Genomic DNA, 14,567 nt, shown 5'->3' with positions numbered 1-14,567 from the left:
TCTTTCTGCCTCAGTAATTCTGATTTTCCATGGGGAAAGAAAATGCTTTGCTTAGAGGAGCTTAGCTGAGCAACCCACTGCTAGAGCTCCTCATCTTTTCTTCCTTACGATAGTTTCTATACCATGAATAGATTGGTGGTTTTCAGTGACTGCATTAGCAGTTACATATCTGCAAGAACAGTGCCTTGTGCATCACTTTCAGAAGACGCTTCCAAGTTATTTTTGTAATCTGTGTGTCATGTATGATGTACAAGGCTCTTAATGGCTTTAAAAAGTCATCACTGAGCTCAGTCCAATATTGCAGAAACCCCATAACACTTGCAGTGGTGTTTCTGGCCTGTCATTGACCTTGAGTTGATATCCCTTTCTTTTTTGCTGAATTGCAGGGGGAACCAGGTGCGACAGGTCCTGCTGGGCGTGAGGGGCCACCAGGGAAGGATGTAAGTGTACTATTTTGAGCAGCCATTAATCTTCTCCCTGACAAATGAAAAATTTCATTCGCAGTGACCCCTCCCTAAAAACAACCGCATAAATTGCAATAAAGGGCGAATTACCGCAGCAGTGCACAGGAAATGATTTGTGCAAAGCTCATTAAGGTAACGAGGAATTTGAGAGCCTTTATCACCACTCGGCTGCTGACACTTAAATGTCAGGTATATCTTTGGAAAAGCAGAGAGATCTGTATTGTTTAAATCCCAGGCTGTACTGTATAGCTGTGGACCTGCTTTCTGCCACTCCTCCCCGAGCCGTGCTTCACTCTGCAGGTCCCACAGGGCCAGGTTCTGTCACGCTTCCCCTGCAAAAGCCGTACCTTACTGCACACATAGCTTAACCAAAATCTATGTAATACTCGTGGAATGAGACGCTGCTGCTCAGAGGAAAGAGAGATGGTACGAACAGATCCTCTGACATTATTAACGTCAAATGCAGTCACATAACAAAGTCTCTGGAGAGCATAGCTGAAGCAGGATCCTGCAGCAGCTGCTGAGCAATGTACCAGGTGGCTGATACGCCGTTGCTGTGGGATTTGGGGAAGTGGTTTCTCTTTTGCACTCCACTAGTATCACTGGGACACTGTTGTGCTGTAAATGGTACCCTACAAAGTAAAATGGAAGGTAGACTTGGGGGAACCCCTCAGAGAATACAGAAGCAGGTCTTAAGCCTTACTCAAGAGAGAACAAAGTAGTTCAGTCACTGAGGAATCCAGCTTTAAAATCTGCTGATACTAATGGGTTCTGCTTCTAATCAGACTGCATTTAGTGATAAATGTTTAAAATTCAGAAGAGTGGTCTTCCACTACCTGGAAGGAGGAAGTGAAGCTTTTCTTTAACGCTGTTTTTCCCTAACACACAAACAGTGTAATTTAATAGGAACATTTTAAAATGATGGTTTGCTTGCCTCCCTGTCAGATCTTTCCCACTCACCAGAATGTTTTTCTTCATTTCAGGGCGATACTGGTCCCATAGGACCACAGGGTCCTCGAGGACTCAGAGGGCAGCCGGTGAGTTTTCTCTCCTGACAAGCAGTTTCTGGAGATATGCTGTGTTTACTGGGGATGTTCTGCATCCCAGAACTCTGGTTTGGAAGAATGCTATGCAAAATCCGGGTAATGTTTGATAAAACACTACCTTTTTTTGAAAAATAAAAAATAAAAAAAAAAATCAGAAGTATATTGCTGGAAACCAACCAATGAGGACTAATAGGAGTGCAAAGTGTTGTTGGTTTCTGACTTGTGTGGGAAAGATTAATGATTTCTTCCAGGACTGCAGTGTCAGAAGTGCTCATGTTCCAGACCTGCCCCTGACATATCACTTACTTCTTATGGGGCCTGAGGATATGGTTTTCAAAGGTAGACGCTAACTGCAGGTGCCCACTTTGAGATATTTGGGGTCCATGTGACACCATTCATTTTTGTCATGCTCTTTTCTGACAAAAAAACATAGTTTTAAGAAAAAGATTTGTTTAATTGAACACATGTAGAGTTTTATTACATCTTCAGTGGAGAAATGGCAATTTAGTTGACATTTCAGAAAGTGTCATTTGGGATGTCTGAGAAATTACTTTTATTAATTTAACAGGCTCTTCAATTTTCTTTTAAAACCCAGAGCTTTCCAAATTTGGATTCAGCTCTCAGTCACTGAACCTAGGCATATCTTTATTATTTTGCAATAAGAGTTATTTCTTTTCATTCTGGGAAGACATGCTAGTGAAACAAATTCTGTAACATGTTCCATATCTGGGCAAAATGCTGATTCAGCCAGCAATGCTAGGAGCTGGAATGGCAGGTCCCTTGAAGTTAGGAGGGTAGGGGGTTAGATTAGACTGAAGGAACATATGGAGAGCTCCTCTGGCTACCTTGTAATTTATCTCATTATTCCTGGACTGCTGGCATTAGTCATTAACGTGTCGTGCCCCTTCACAACAGTAGTAATGAATAAAAAGGTTTGAGGAGAAGGAAATTACCACCCCAAGCCGTGTTCTTCTTTGGAGAAGAGCTACCTGGGTTTTTATATGTTGGAGGGCAAAGTATCAGTTTCTCTTTTTCTTCCTCTGCTTTGTTTCTTCTTTAGTAGAAAGCACGAGGTATGATTCTGAATATTGCCAGTAAAAAGGCTGGTCTTTATGATCAGCTCCAATGCAATGACTTTTTCGTCCTGTGATGGGGTTAGCCATGCAGTCAGGCATGCAGAAGTTGTGGGGTCAACTGAAAATAGGAAATCCTTACTCTGTAATCTCCCAAGAGAGGAGGTTGGACAACGTTAAAGAAATCCCTGCTGGTATAGCAGCAGGTGGATATTTTTATTGATTGCTGTATATGTTACTTCACTAAACTTTTTCCTTTTCATCTAGGGCAAGAATGGATTGCCTGGATCTACAGGAGAGCCTGGCCCAGCAGGTAACCCAGTAAGTACAACAACGGGAAACTCATGCAGCAAGCAGTTACGTCAAGGAGAGGTGACTGATGAAGTATAGATGGAGTGGTTTATGTATAGCAGCTTATAACACCTCAAGTTGCCTTGTCTGAAGGTAGAGGTCAGTGACCTGAAAATCATTGGCTGGCCACAACATCAGAGAGGTTTTGGCTCTATTCCTGGAATTGAGATGCAATCTGGGTCATCTTTTTCTTTTTATATTTTTTAATCAGCAAAGTTAAGTGTTCACAGAAAAAAGAAAATGATCGATTACCTGGTATGGAGAAAAGATTGGCATGCCTCGTCTTTACGAGTTGATTTAATTTTGCCAAGCAGAGACTGTGTAGCCAGCAGAGACTTGTCACAGGGAAGGAGATGGCCTCGGGGAGTTGGCAGGCTGCCATTGAGGAACAGCAGCAGCAGAGAAATTCTCCCCAGGCGCTTGGGGAAAGAGCAGGCAGTGGGCAGTAAACCAAGATCACTGAGCAGAATGAATCCCCGGGGGCATCCTGTGTGGAAGAACAGCGTGGTAACGAAGGGCTGTAAGGAGGACAGAAAGCAGTTGTTGTTTTTTCTCTGTTCTTCTGCTGCAAATTGTTCAGGATTCAGCAAATCCATGCAGATGAACCTTTGTGTCCACCAGCACCTATTGCAGTGCAGGGCTTTTCCTTCTCTTTGTCCATCTAGGCATTAGAGCTCATTGGGCTGGTAAATTCAGACTGAAACAAAAGGCCATAACAGAAGAAATCAGAAAAAAATAATTGTAGTGGGACTTCGCTCACCTTTGTGGCACTCAGCCCTTGCAATACCATGAAGCAACCTCAGCCTTGCCACTAAGTCGTGCCCTGAGCACACTTTGCTTTGCTGCTGGGATGTCTTCTCCCACGAGGCTGCAGAGAAGCAAACAACACCTTTGTGCATGGGGAGAAGATAACACACCGGTGGGGTTCAGGCGGTGCAGTCTGCCAGCCTTCCCACAGACAAAAATCTTCTGCTTTTTTTTGTCCTTGCCACAGTCTCTTTTTGCCTTGCTGGGACCATTGCCTCTTACCCCATGAATCTTTGCTCTTGCCCTTTCAACCTCCGTTTCTTCCTATCGTGCCAACCCCTCCTCCCAATTCTTATTGCTCTTTGGCTTTCTCAGTTGCTCCCCATGTGTTTTACAAGGTTGCTGTGGTTCTGGAATGCTCCGTGAGTGCCAAACGGGGGTTAGCTTTTAATCATCATCATGTTATCACATTACCTACCTAGACAGTCAGCTGGTGACCCAGGGTCTCACCAGGCAGCTTCCTGCACAAACACAGAACTAAAGCAGCCTCTGCTCCAGAGGATTTACAGTCCAAAAATAACATAAGAGATTGAAGAAGGATAAAGTCAGATGGATGAGAAAGGGGAAACAATGACAGTGATGGTCAGCAGAACAGACAGTCATCTCATCAGTATCTTTCTCTGTCATGAAAATGAATTCTCTCTCCTTCACAAAGGTAATTATGAGAAGTGTTTCCTTGTGCTGTACACTACTCCATTTATTTCCAGCCTTGTCTGGAAATGCACCCATGCAATGCAATGTGGTGTGACAAGCCAATATTTCTGTTTGAAGAAAAGGAGAAGTGAGAAAGATGATTGTGACAATAAGGGTTTCTTTTCCACCTTATGAACTACTTCACCATTGCTGATTTATATCACAAGGACGTTGGGCAACACCCGCCAGGAGCCTACTCCTTTTGCATCTGCTGTTTGACAGTGCCCATACTGCTCCACCGTGCTCGTGCTTAAGCCTCTATATGACATTGAGGCCCAACCCCTAAAGCTTCCAGACTTTTCTCTTTTGTGCAACATTAGCAATGCTTCAAATCGCTACATACTCAACAGCCACGTGCTTTGTGCCTGTTTGATTTGTTGTCACCCACTTGACACAAAACGAGCTTAAAATAAAGGCAGGTTTCATTCTAAGAAGAAAAAGGGTTACATCCTGAACTAGAAGGTGGCAAAGAAAGTTCTGAAAAGAAAAGGTTAAAAAAAGAATTAAAAAAAAGTATTTGTGAAATGGATCTGTTTCCTGAACTGACATTTAAGCTGCCCTGATCTGTAAGAAAATGGGACAGTTTGGCAGAACATCACAAGAGATAAGTAAAAGGCGGACGTTTTTTAAATTGAACCTGAAAATAAGAGCAAAGGAGAAGCTCAGTAGCTGTTGTCTGTTAATTGTATTCTCAGATTTGAGCTATATGACCATCTGCACTGCTTCCCTGTTGTTGTGCATCACAGCATTTCATCGGCTGCAATGACAACTTAGAAACCATTCAGCACCAGAAGTAGCTGCTGAACATACCTCCTGTCACTTCCATAATTGTCACTTTCTTTTCATCCTTTCACAGGGACCCCACACAGCTTATTAATAATGCAGACCTGGTATCTGCAATCTGCTCTTCTAAATGACTTTGTTCTTCCTTTCCTTGTCAGTTTTAGGAGCCCTGCTGCTACAGTGAAATTTGCCTATTCCAATGTATCTGTAAGTGCATGCTCTGGAAAAGAGATGTTGGAGAAAGGGCTGCTAGTGTCTCTCTCATTTCTGTCCAAAGGGTCCTAAAGGAAATAAAGGAGAGAATGGCAGCCCAGGACTCCCTGGCTTCATAGGACCCCGAGGACCACCTGTAAGTATGTCTGGGGATGGATTAGAGACACTAATTACCTGTTTTTACATGTTGGGCTGATGAAGGTGGGACATAGTTATCTTTAATTAGGTAGAAAGCATAGGCAGGAGATCTCACAGAACCAGAAGCCATATGCTCTACTTCCAAAGGAAACTGGCCTGCAAGAACTGGTGTTATTTTTATGGGCAAATGACTGTAATCTCATTTAATGAATTGGTATTTGTCAGTCAGCCCTGATAATGTGTGCATTAACTGGGATGGTTCAACAGTCTTCTTGGTATGCGTTTGGGTTATTTGAGTTACTCAGACTATGTCTCTGCATGAACTTCAGAAGGGCTAAATCCAGAAGTTTTAGTAATACGGCTATTCTTGATATTTGCTGCTCCCAGGAAAATTCCTTTGTTACGTGCAACAGAGGTAAACTGCAATTAAAACACTTAGATATCTTCCAAATTGATCTAAAATAGTATTCACATGAAAATATCACAGCTTTGAAATCCATTGTCTTTAGCCCTTCCAAGGCAAGCAAAATGTTACTACATTCCACTAGAAGGGCAGAAAAGGTGAATACTAGGTAAATATTTTCATTTCTAACTCTAGTGTGACAAAATGAGATTTTAATTGTTTTTATGTGAATCTAGAATTTCTTCCTTTTTTATTTTTTAATGATTGGAAAGGGAGTTTTGTGATGAAAAGAGGAGAAAAATATTTCTCTGGAAAATTCATTTAAGGCAGCAAACACAGTGGCCATTTAAAACAGAAGTGGCCCTAAGGAATACTCAAGTGGGTCTGATGCTGCCTGATTTGGAGCTGATGTGATCACACATCTGTGATTAGTTACATTGCTCATGCATACGTAGATGTATGTTAGCAAAGTGGAAGTTACTCTGCGTATTTCCAGGTTATGGAAAAATATCATCTGCATACACACATTAGAGATATGATCACGTGTGTGAATTGTAAATGGATTGTAAAGATGAATCCATCTACTCATGATGTGGGAATGTGGGCAGAATTTTAGCAACCTGTAGTTTAATGTTTGCTTTGTTTCCATAAGTGTGCTCCAGGACTGCAGTGAATTTTATTTTATTTATTTATTTTTTTGCTGTAATGCAAAGATTGTACTGCTTTATTATCACCTTCTAAACGCAGAGTATAGAAAAAAAAATCCTGATGGGGTGCTTATTTAAATTGAGTTTATTTGATACAGTTCTAAAATATGGGCAAGCTTTCAAGCTGGAAGTTGCTTTATAACTGACTTTCTATCCATTATCTCAGCTGCTGTGATACAAGATGATACCTCTCCTTACCAAATATGCATCCCTTACATTTTAGATAGTTATATCTATAACATTGGCACTGCATAAGCTAGACCAGCGTAAGTAAAGGTTAGGAAGCTTTGGGAAAGATCCATAAGAAAAAGAAATAGAACTTACTGAAAGCAGAAATGTATTTTCAATAAAATATCTGTCCTGATCTCAGCTGGTTCTATTGATGTGCTTTCCGTTTATTTACAAACAGTTACATGGTATATAGCTTTACTAAAAATCCTTTCTCAATAGGATGTGCCTTTCCAGGAATGACCTATAGCAGTAGGCTGACAATAAATAGTCCAAACCCACTATTGTGTGGTAGAAAACTTGTCCTTTAGACAGAAAGTGAGACTCATGGTTAATAGGTAAGGTTGGTCTTCCAAGCCCGTGCAGTATGGTAATAAATCCACTCTCTCTACTCCTCAGGGAGATCCAGGAGAAAAAGGCCCTCCAGGAAAAGAGGTAAGTTAAACTCCTGGTTGTTTCAGTGCTAGTGTCTCAGGAAAAAAACATCAAGGATGCTACCTGGTTTGCAAAAAACTGATTTTTTTTCTTGATTTGTTGATATTTGAGAGCAAACAAATAGCTCTCAGGGATCTGTGGGACCGACAGGGAAATGTATTTTCCCCAGGTTGCAAGAATCATTGTGAATGCATGCGCTTTATTACTTACTGTTATTATGGATAACTTTTTCATGCTCACCTTTATTTTGTTGCAGGGTGCACCAGGGAAACCAGGTGAAATTGGCTCCAAAGGAGACAGAGTAGGTTGGAGAGTATTATTAGTGATTTCATTACATTGAAATAAAAACAGCTATTCTGAGGTAGGGGCCAGGGTAAGGGGTCATTTAAGAGTGAAGTGTGGCCTGTGGAGATCTGCTATGCTCCCCCTTTCCTCCCAGCCCTCTCTTTAATCATTCAGCGTCAGTAATAATTTGTGGATCATTTGTAATGCACCAGATGTTGTATTCAGTAACTTTGCCAGCTCAGCTGTTTGTGTTTTGCTGTGCTTGGAACTCAGAAGTTTGCCTTTAATTTCGTGGTGGTAATGTCAGTTTTTGTGCCTAGGGAGACCCTGGCATCAAAGGAGAAAAGGGTCCTCAAGGAGAAAAGGGCCCTCCCGGTGAACCTGGGATACCTGGTCATAAAGGTCATCCAGGACTGATGGGTCCCCATGGACCACCAGGAGACACGGGGCAGGTTGGACCTCCTGGTCCCCCAGGACAGCCAGGATTTCCAGGACCAAGGGTAAGGCTGCCTGATACGGGCTTTGTACGGTAATTTTACTGCCATGGTACAATCAGAAAAGTTCCTAAGGTTACGGTAAGGCTGACAGAAACCCGAGCAAGGATGTGTTACAATGGGGAGGCAGCGTTTTTATCTCCTATCTCTTTGTACATATAAAGCAGAACTGTAAGGTATCGTAGAGGTTTGTTGTGAGGGCATTGGATTGGAATTCAAGAGAGCTGAGCAATTCAGACCTGTAGCCAAGGCCAGTCCCTGACTCCTTATATCTCTAAAAGCCTAATCAGGTCATGAGACTATGTCCATGGGTACCTGGAGTCTGAAAAAGCTTCTTCCTATATGGGTGTTAACGCATAGCATTTCATATAGAGGTCTTATGCCTTCCTCTGCTACTGGTTGTTATGAGAGACAAAACACTAAGCCGCGGAAAGGTCACTGCTCTATTCCTGGAAATCCTGTAGTCAGCTCATCAGAATTCATGAAATCCCATTTTCATTTAATATTTTTTTTTTTCCTTTCTTTCTAACGGGAAACAATCTAGCTGTTGAGAGTGCCTGAGGGTAATGTATGTAGAAGAATGGAAACAACTACTGACACTAATGAAGCTGCTATGCCCATCCTGAGGATGAATTTGAGACTACCTCGGGGGGAATAAACAGTAAAGTAATCTGTAATGTAAAGGCTGGGTAAATTTTAGACAAAGCATTTTTTTCATGTCTCAACAGCACAGAGAGATTTGATGCTATCCAGTGATGATTATGGAGACTTAATGAAACTAATAGGGTTAAAACTTCAAAAGATAATATGTAAGCCTTCTAATTAAGTTCCACAATCATGTTTACTTATTGGGATATTCACTAAGAGCTGTCACAAGTAGTTAGTAGTAATGACAATTTTTTTTTTTTTTTTTTGTTACCAACACAAACATCTCTTTCTCATACAAAATTTACGTTGTGAAGGAGGCAGCAAATGGATCAACTCCATACTTATCAGCAATTTTATCAGTTAAAATTGAAACGTCTGTTAGCTATTTAATAAAATCTACATTTCTTAATCAGGAATAATTTCTGGTTCAGAAGACCTCATTAAGTTTTTATAAACAGAGGGCACAGTCTGCATCCTTATATGTTAAAAGGATAAGTCTGAGGGAAAAACAACACTTTTGTGTAAATAGTTCATTTACAGAGGAGTGCCATTTTTAGGCTGATCAGAAATATTTTCAAAATTGTCACAAATTGAAAGAATAATTTTAACCAAAAAATGAAAAGTGTTTTTCAAGTGAAACATATTACTTTGCAAATTATAAAGGAAAGTATTTGATCTTTTGTGTTCAGAATGGTTTATTTTTGAAATACAGCTAAAACTATTCTTCTGAATTTGTGAAACGTGCAAATACAAGCATCTAGTTACCCTAAAACCATTTTTTATAGTCTTGTAAAGCCTCAGCCAAGAATATTCTCCTTCCAGTCTACCAAGAATGCTTTCATCAGTTTTCCAGTTGGACACCCAGCGTTGTTGTTTACATAAGTTTGAGTTTTAATGGGTGTTACAGCTGTTTAACAGCATTGTTGCACAAAAGGAGCTGAGAGAGAGGATAAAGGATGTTTTCCCTTGGAGGCTGTGCAGGGAACCGAGTCCAGGCAGCCCCATCTCTCTGTCTCCCTTCAACGGCCTGGAATCAGGCAAAACCTTGTGCATGCTTGGAAGAATGAGTATCGTGTGTGTAAATTGGCTTCTGTTTCGCTGAGATAAGGCCTGTCAGCAGGGGATGCATCCAGTATCAGTGCGTATACCAAGTCCAGATCCTCTCCTTTACTATTCTGGAGGCACATGTACTTCTCTCTGCAAGGAAACGTGCAGAGCTGAGGAAGCAGGTAGGCTGTCCACTATGGCCTAGTGGAGCAGAGGAAGTCTCCTGATTCAATTTCTATTACTTCTCCTGTTAGCGTATAGGAGGGAGATTTTATCTAGGAAGGAGAAGAGGAAAGTTAGCAACTGAGCCCTCTGACCAGGCTCCCTGCTTACAGATTGACAGCCAGGTGGGAACTGTGGATGTTCTGAGTCCCTTTTTGTTCTCCTTCTTCAAGGCAGTCCCTACAGCCCTGTGTATGCGTTGGGTGAAGAAATGCAGCCCCCTAAGCCCTTCATCGAAAGTTTCATTTATACATCCCCTGGCTGATTAGTATGTCTTATTATTACTGTGATTATTACTCCCTAGGGGGAACCTCCATCTCTAGAGACTTTGAGAAGACTCGTCCAAGAGGAATTAGCTAAGCAGCTAGATGGTAAGTAATCAGCTCTGAAAAACCAACAGATAGATCTGAGAGTATGAAAGATACTTTCCATAGCTGTGGTGGTATAACTGCAGCTGAACCTCTCCTGCTTGTGGAAGGCGATGTTGCAACAAGCTTGCCTGGCAGGCGAATATGTGTAAAATGAAAAAAACGTGCTGAGCAAGCTTTACCATTCCCCAGGCTTGATGTTCCCAGCAGCAGTGCAGGGGCTTTCTCCCCTCTTTAGCCCAGGGACATTGCCTGTGCTAATCACATCATGGCTTTTGCTCCCAACACAGCTTTCTTGTAGACTCATTCCTGCAGATGCCTGGGCTCAGATGGTAGGATAAAAGAAGATACAAATTAAAACAGATTCATCTGGGGCCTCGTAAGAGAAAGTAAACAAAGTAGAAGCCCACAGAGGGACTATGGGCCCTGGTAAACTTGCTTTGAGGTTCCAGCTGGAGGAGAAATGTTCCTGATTGCTGGCTGTGACACTCAATACTCACCAGTATGAGGAGAGGGTGCAGGGTGAATGTAGGCTGCTGTTTCTCTCAAAATATATGAATTGCAGACCACTATTGAAAGTGAACTGCAAAGCTGTAGCACTTCTTCTCACACAGCTCTTGGAGCAGCTGAAACATATCCATGGGAATTTTCCTCCACTCCAGAGATCATGGTGAAATGAGGTGATTTATTTGAAGGAGTTTATTTACATGCTCTCAGACTTCAATTTCCACTGCAGCCTAAAAGCAGTCAAGATTTTGCGTCATTGAAGTCAACATAGAAAACCCTTTTCCCTTCATTCTGTAGGATGTTTTTGTGATGCTAAGTATGTCTTAAGAGCCCTCAAGGCTGCTTAGGGTTTGAATCTGGAAGCCACAAGCAATGTGCCTGCATGGAAATCAGAGAACATGCTGACACAGGGAGCTGCCTTAGTCACAGCTTCTGACTTCAGAGGCAGAGATGGGTACATTGGCTTTCACTCCACATGTGTAACAGCCCAGAACAAGAAAAGAAAGCTTTCTCCCTACAGAGCAGCCATGTAGCATCTCACTGGGTAGCAGAAGCAATGGAAACAGATCCTTCTTTTCAGATCAGCAATTATCACAGTTCTACAGAAGTCCACCAACTGTACGACTAAAGGAAAGGGTATTTTAGATCCCTGGTGGACAAGGAAGAGAGAAGTGTTTAGGATTCAGCATGATTTTCAGGAGAGGTTTGAAACTATGGAGAAAATAAGGCTCAAATCATCTAGAAAGGTCCAGTGAGGCACTGACATTGCTAACAGGGAAGGATTATGTGGGGATAACAAATGGATGGCCCTAAAAATTTGATCTGTGACAACACATGGACTTTACTGGACTACTGTTTCTGGCTCTCCATCTCTTGGAGCGCTGACCTTCTGGTCTAACAAACCCATTTATTCCTCTCTTCACAGCAAAGTTAGCCTACCTCTTGGCTCAGATGCAGCCTGCACATGTAAAAGCATCCCATGGCAGACCAGGACCTCCTGGTCCCCCTGGGAAAGAAGGACTACCAGGAAGAACTGGCCCCCCAGGAGAGCCTGGCCGGCCTGGACAGACTGGGTCTGAAGGGCTACCTGGCCCTGTTGGGCCCAAAGGTGAGCAAACCTTGATACATTTGGGAAGTCCAATAACAGGATGTGTCCACCATGTGTTCTTCAGTGTAGGCACGGGTAGCAGCAGTATGCTGAGGGGATGAGTGACGAGCAGTTCTGGTGAAGAGCTAGGAGATTATAGGACATCAATAAGACAAGAAGTAATGGTTTTAGATACGACAAGGAGTAATTGTTTTAAACTAAAAAAGAGTAGATTTTGATTACTTTTAGGAAAACATTCTTTACTCAGAGGCTGGTGAGGCACTGGTACAGGCTACCCAGAGAAGCTGTGGATGCTCTGTCCCTGGAGATGTTCAAGGCCAGGCCGGATGGGGCTTTGGGCAAACTGGTCTGGTGGGAGGTGTCCCTACCCATGGCAAGGAGGCTAGAATAAGGTGATCTTTAAGGTCCCTTCCAGCCCAAGCCATTCTATGATTCTCTGAAATTAAGCAAACTAAAAAAAAAAGCTTTTATTCTGTGTATTTTTAAAGGAAAAATTAATGCTTCAAATTAGTTAAGCTTTTTATCTGTTGGGTTTTTTTTCCATAAAAATAATAATTTCTGAAAACCTTTTCTTTCTTTATTTATTTTTAATAAAATCATCCCATAGCTTACCAGATATTTGAGTATCCTCTGATTTTCTAGTGTCTGAGTTTGTATCATAGTCTTACTTTGCCTTGGGCAGACTTACTGAGATGTTGCAGTGATACAGGTTGGACTTGCTTAACAACTTTGGTATTCACGTCTCCTGTTACTAGCCTCTAAGTGGCACTTAAAAGTCATGTTAGAAGCAGCCTCAGTCTTTTAAAGCAGATTTTGTGAATGTGACCAGCAATTGCAGAGTGTGTGTTCTACCTCTGACCATAACTGGAGTGGGTCAGGTCTTCATTCCCACTTATGCCCCATCTCAGAGGAGTGACCATAATTAGGAACTGTTTTTTAGCAAATATGTTGGCTTCAGTGTGGATGGAAGACCTGTGGTAGTATTCTTTAGAAGTAATAAAAGAATAAAAGTAATAAAGAATACTTTAGAATTATTCTTTAAGGTAATGCTCATAAATTTATTGTTGTTGTTTTTTCCCTCTCTACAGGAGAAAGAGGAGCAAAGGGTGAGAAAGGAGATACTGGCATTGGCCAACGAGGTGAAATAGGTCCTCCAGGAATTCCAGGTATGTTGATTCAGAAAGTCCCACAAAACATAACAGTCAGAACAGTCACAAAGACAAGGGCTCTTCTACATTAGATAAATGGTCCAGATAACATAAATAACAGTGTACCCAATTTCTGTAACCAGTGGCACAAAGGGAAGAAATATAACAGTAGCATCATATCTGGCCACCTTTGTTTCCTCAGTGTGAGTGACAAGCACAATTACCCATCTCGGTAACAGCTAGGTTAACTGAACTTTGGGACAAGTCCAAAGTGAGGTTTTAAATGCTAGGTACACATTCAAGTGCTACATCTGCGCTTGCCAGAATCTTCTTGTGACCAAGAACCAAGAGATCCGGGTAGCTTAAATGGTTGTGTCAAACACCTGTGTCTCAGGCATCCAGCTCGTGATTTATCTTTGCTGACAAAAAAAAGCAGCACATATATTTTGTTTCTAATTAATAATTAGGAGCCATTGATTGGTTTTGTCTCCACCCTGCTTTGTTGGGAGAAGAAACTATGGGAAAAGTTCGTAACTCCACAGGCTGCACTGGGCATGTTGGTCCTGCATTGCCTTAAAATAAGAATGGACCCACCATATTTCATACAAATTAAATATCTCCCACAGTTAATTCTTGCCTCAAATTTTCCCATCCTCAGCACCTTTCTATGAGGACTATGTGTCATTTGTTGGCCTGTGCAGCTGCACAACTTCAACAACCCACGTTGTTGAAGCATAACAATGTGGAAACTCTACAACGTGGAAACTCTACTTATGTGAAAGCATAGTAGAGTTGTGCATACAGGGTGGAAATCTTGCATTCAGAGGAGCCATGTTTGCCATATCTTTGTAGATACGTGCCAGCCAGACCCCAAACAGTGAAGGCTGTTGCCTGCATCCCGTGTGGGAGCACCGCCGTCTCCTGTGATGTTGCACTGCTGAGTACAGTACCCTGGGGGTGCCACTCACCAAGGGCATTTTTTTTTTTTATTTTAGGCCTCCCAGGGGAGCCAGGCTATGCCAAAGATGGGATGCCAGGACCACCTGGCCCTCAAGGTGAAGCTGGGGTGCCTGGTCTCATGGGCCCACAGGGACCTCCAGGAGCCAATGGACAGTGTGACCCCACTCAGTGCGCTTACTACGCAAGCCTGGCTGCCAGGCCCGCCAATGTCAAAGGGCCCTAGCATGCAGGGAGCATCCCCAGACTTGTTTTTAAAACTTGAATTCATCAAGCCTGCCAAGAGCTCTCAGATGTCTTCGACTGTTTCTTTCATGGGAGGCCTTCTAAAGCCAACAAATGCTGCCGGTCGGTCAGATTATTTTTATTAATTATTATTATTATTATTATCTTTGATGTGATATGTGAATTTGTTCTTGTTTTCTCTAACACCAGGGCATAT

General features: G+C 42.2%; 1 protein-coding gene across 1 annotated transcript in view; it reads left to right on the top strand.

The window, feature by feature from the left end:
* COL22A1 (collagen type XXII alpha 1 chain) overlaps nt 1-14,567 on the top strand; it is a 218,174-nt gene extending 203,607 nt beyond the window's left edge. The window contains exons 57-67 of the mRNA XM_040547335.1: nt 387-440; nt 1,448-1,501; nt 2,851-2,904; nt 5,495-5,566; nt 7,306-7,341; nt 7,598-7,642; nt 7,947-8,126; nt 10,342-10,408; nt 11,838-12,020; nt 13,109-13,186; nt 14,164-14,567. Coding sequence (XP_040403269.1) covers nt 387-440; nt 1,448-1,501; nt 2,851-2,904; nt 5,495-5,566; nt 7,306-7,341; nt 7,598-7,642; nt 7,947-8,126; nt 10,342-10,408; nt 11,838-12,020; nt 13,109-13,186; nt 14,164-14,351 — 1,011 coding nt within the window. The 3' untranslated portion in view covers nt 14,352-14,567. The remainder of the gene's footprint in view (nt 1-386; nt 441-1,447; nt 1,502-2,850; nt 2,905-5,494; nt 5,567-7,305; nt 7,342-7,597; nt 7,643-7,946; nt 8,127-10,341; nt 10,409-11,837; nt 12,021-13,108; nt 13,187-14,163) is intronic.

Source organism: Cygnus olor, chromosome 2 (assembly GCF_009769625.2).
Source record: "Cygnus olor isolate bCygOlo1 chromosome 2, bCygOlo1.pri.v2, whole genome shotgun sequence".
NCBI lineage: Eukaryota > Metazoa > Chordata > Aves > Anseriformes > Anatidae > Cygnus > Cygnus olor.
The sequence above is the reverse complement of the archived record's forward strand: the minus strand, read 5'-3'. Positions and strand labels throughout refer to the sequence as shown.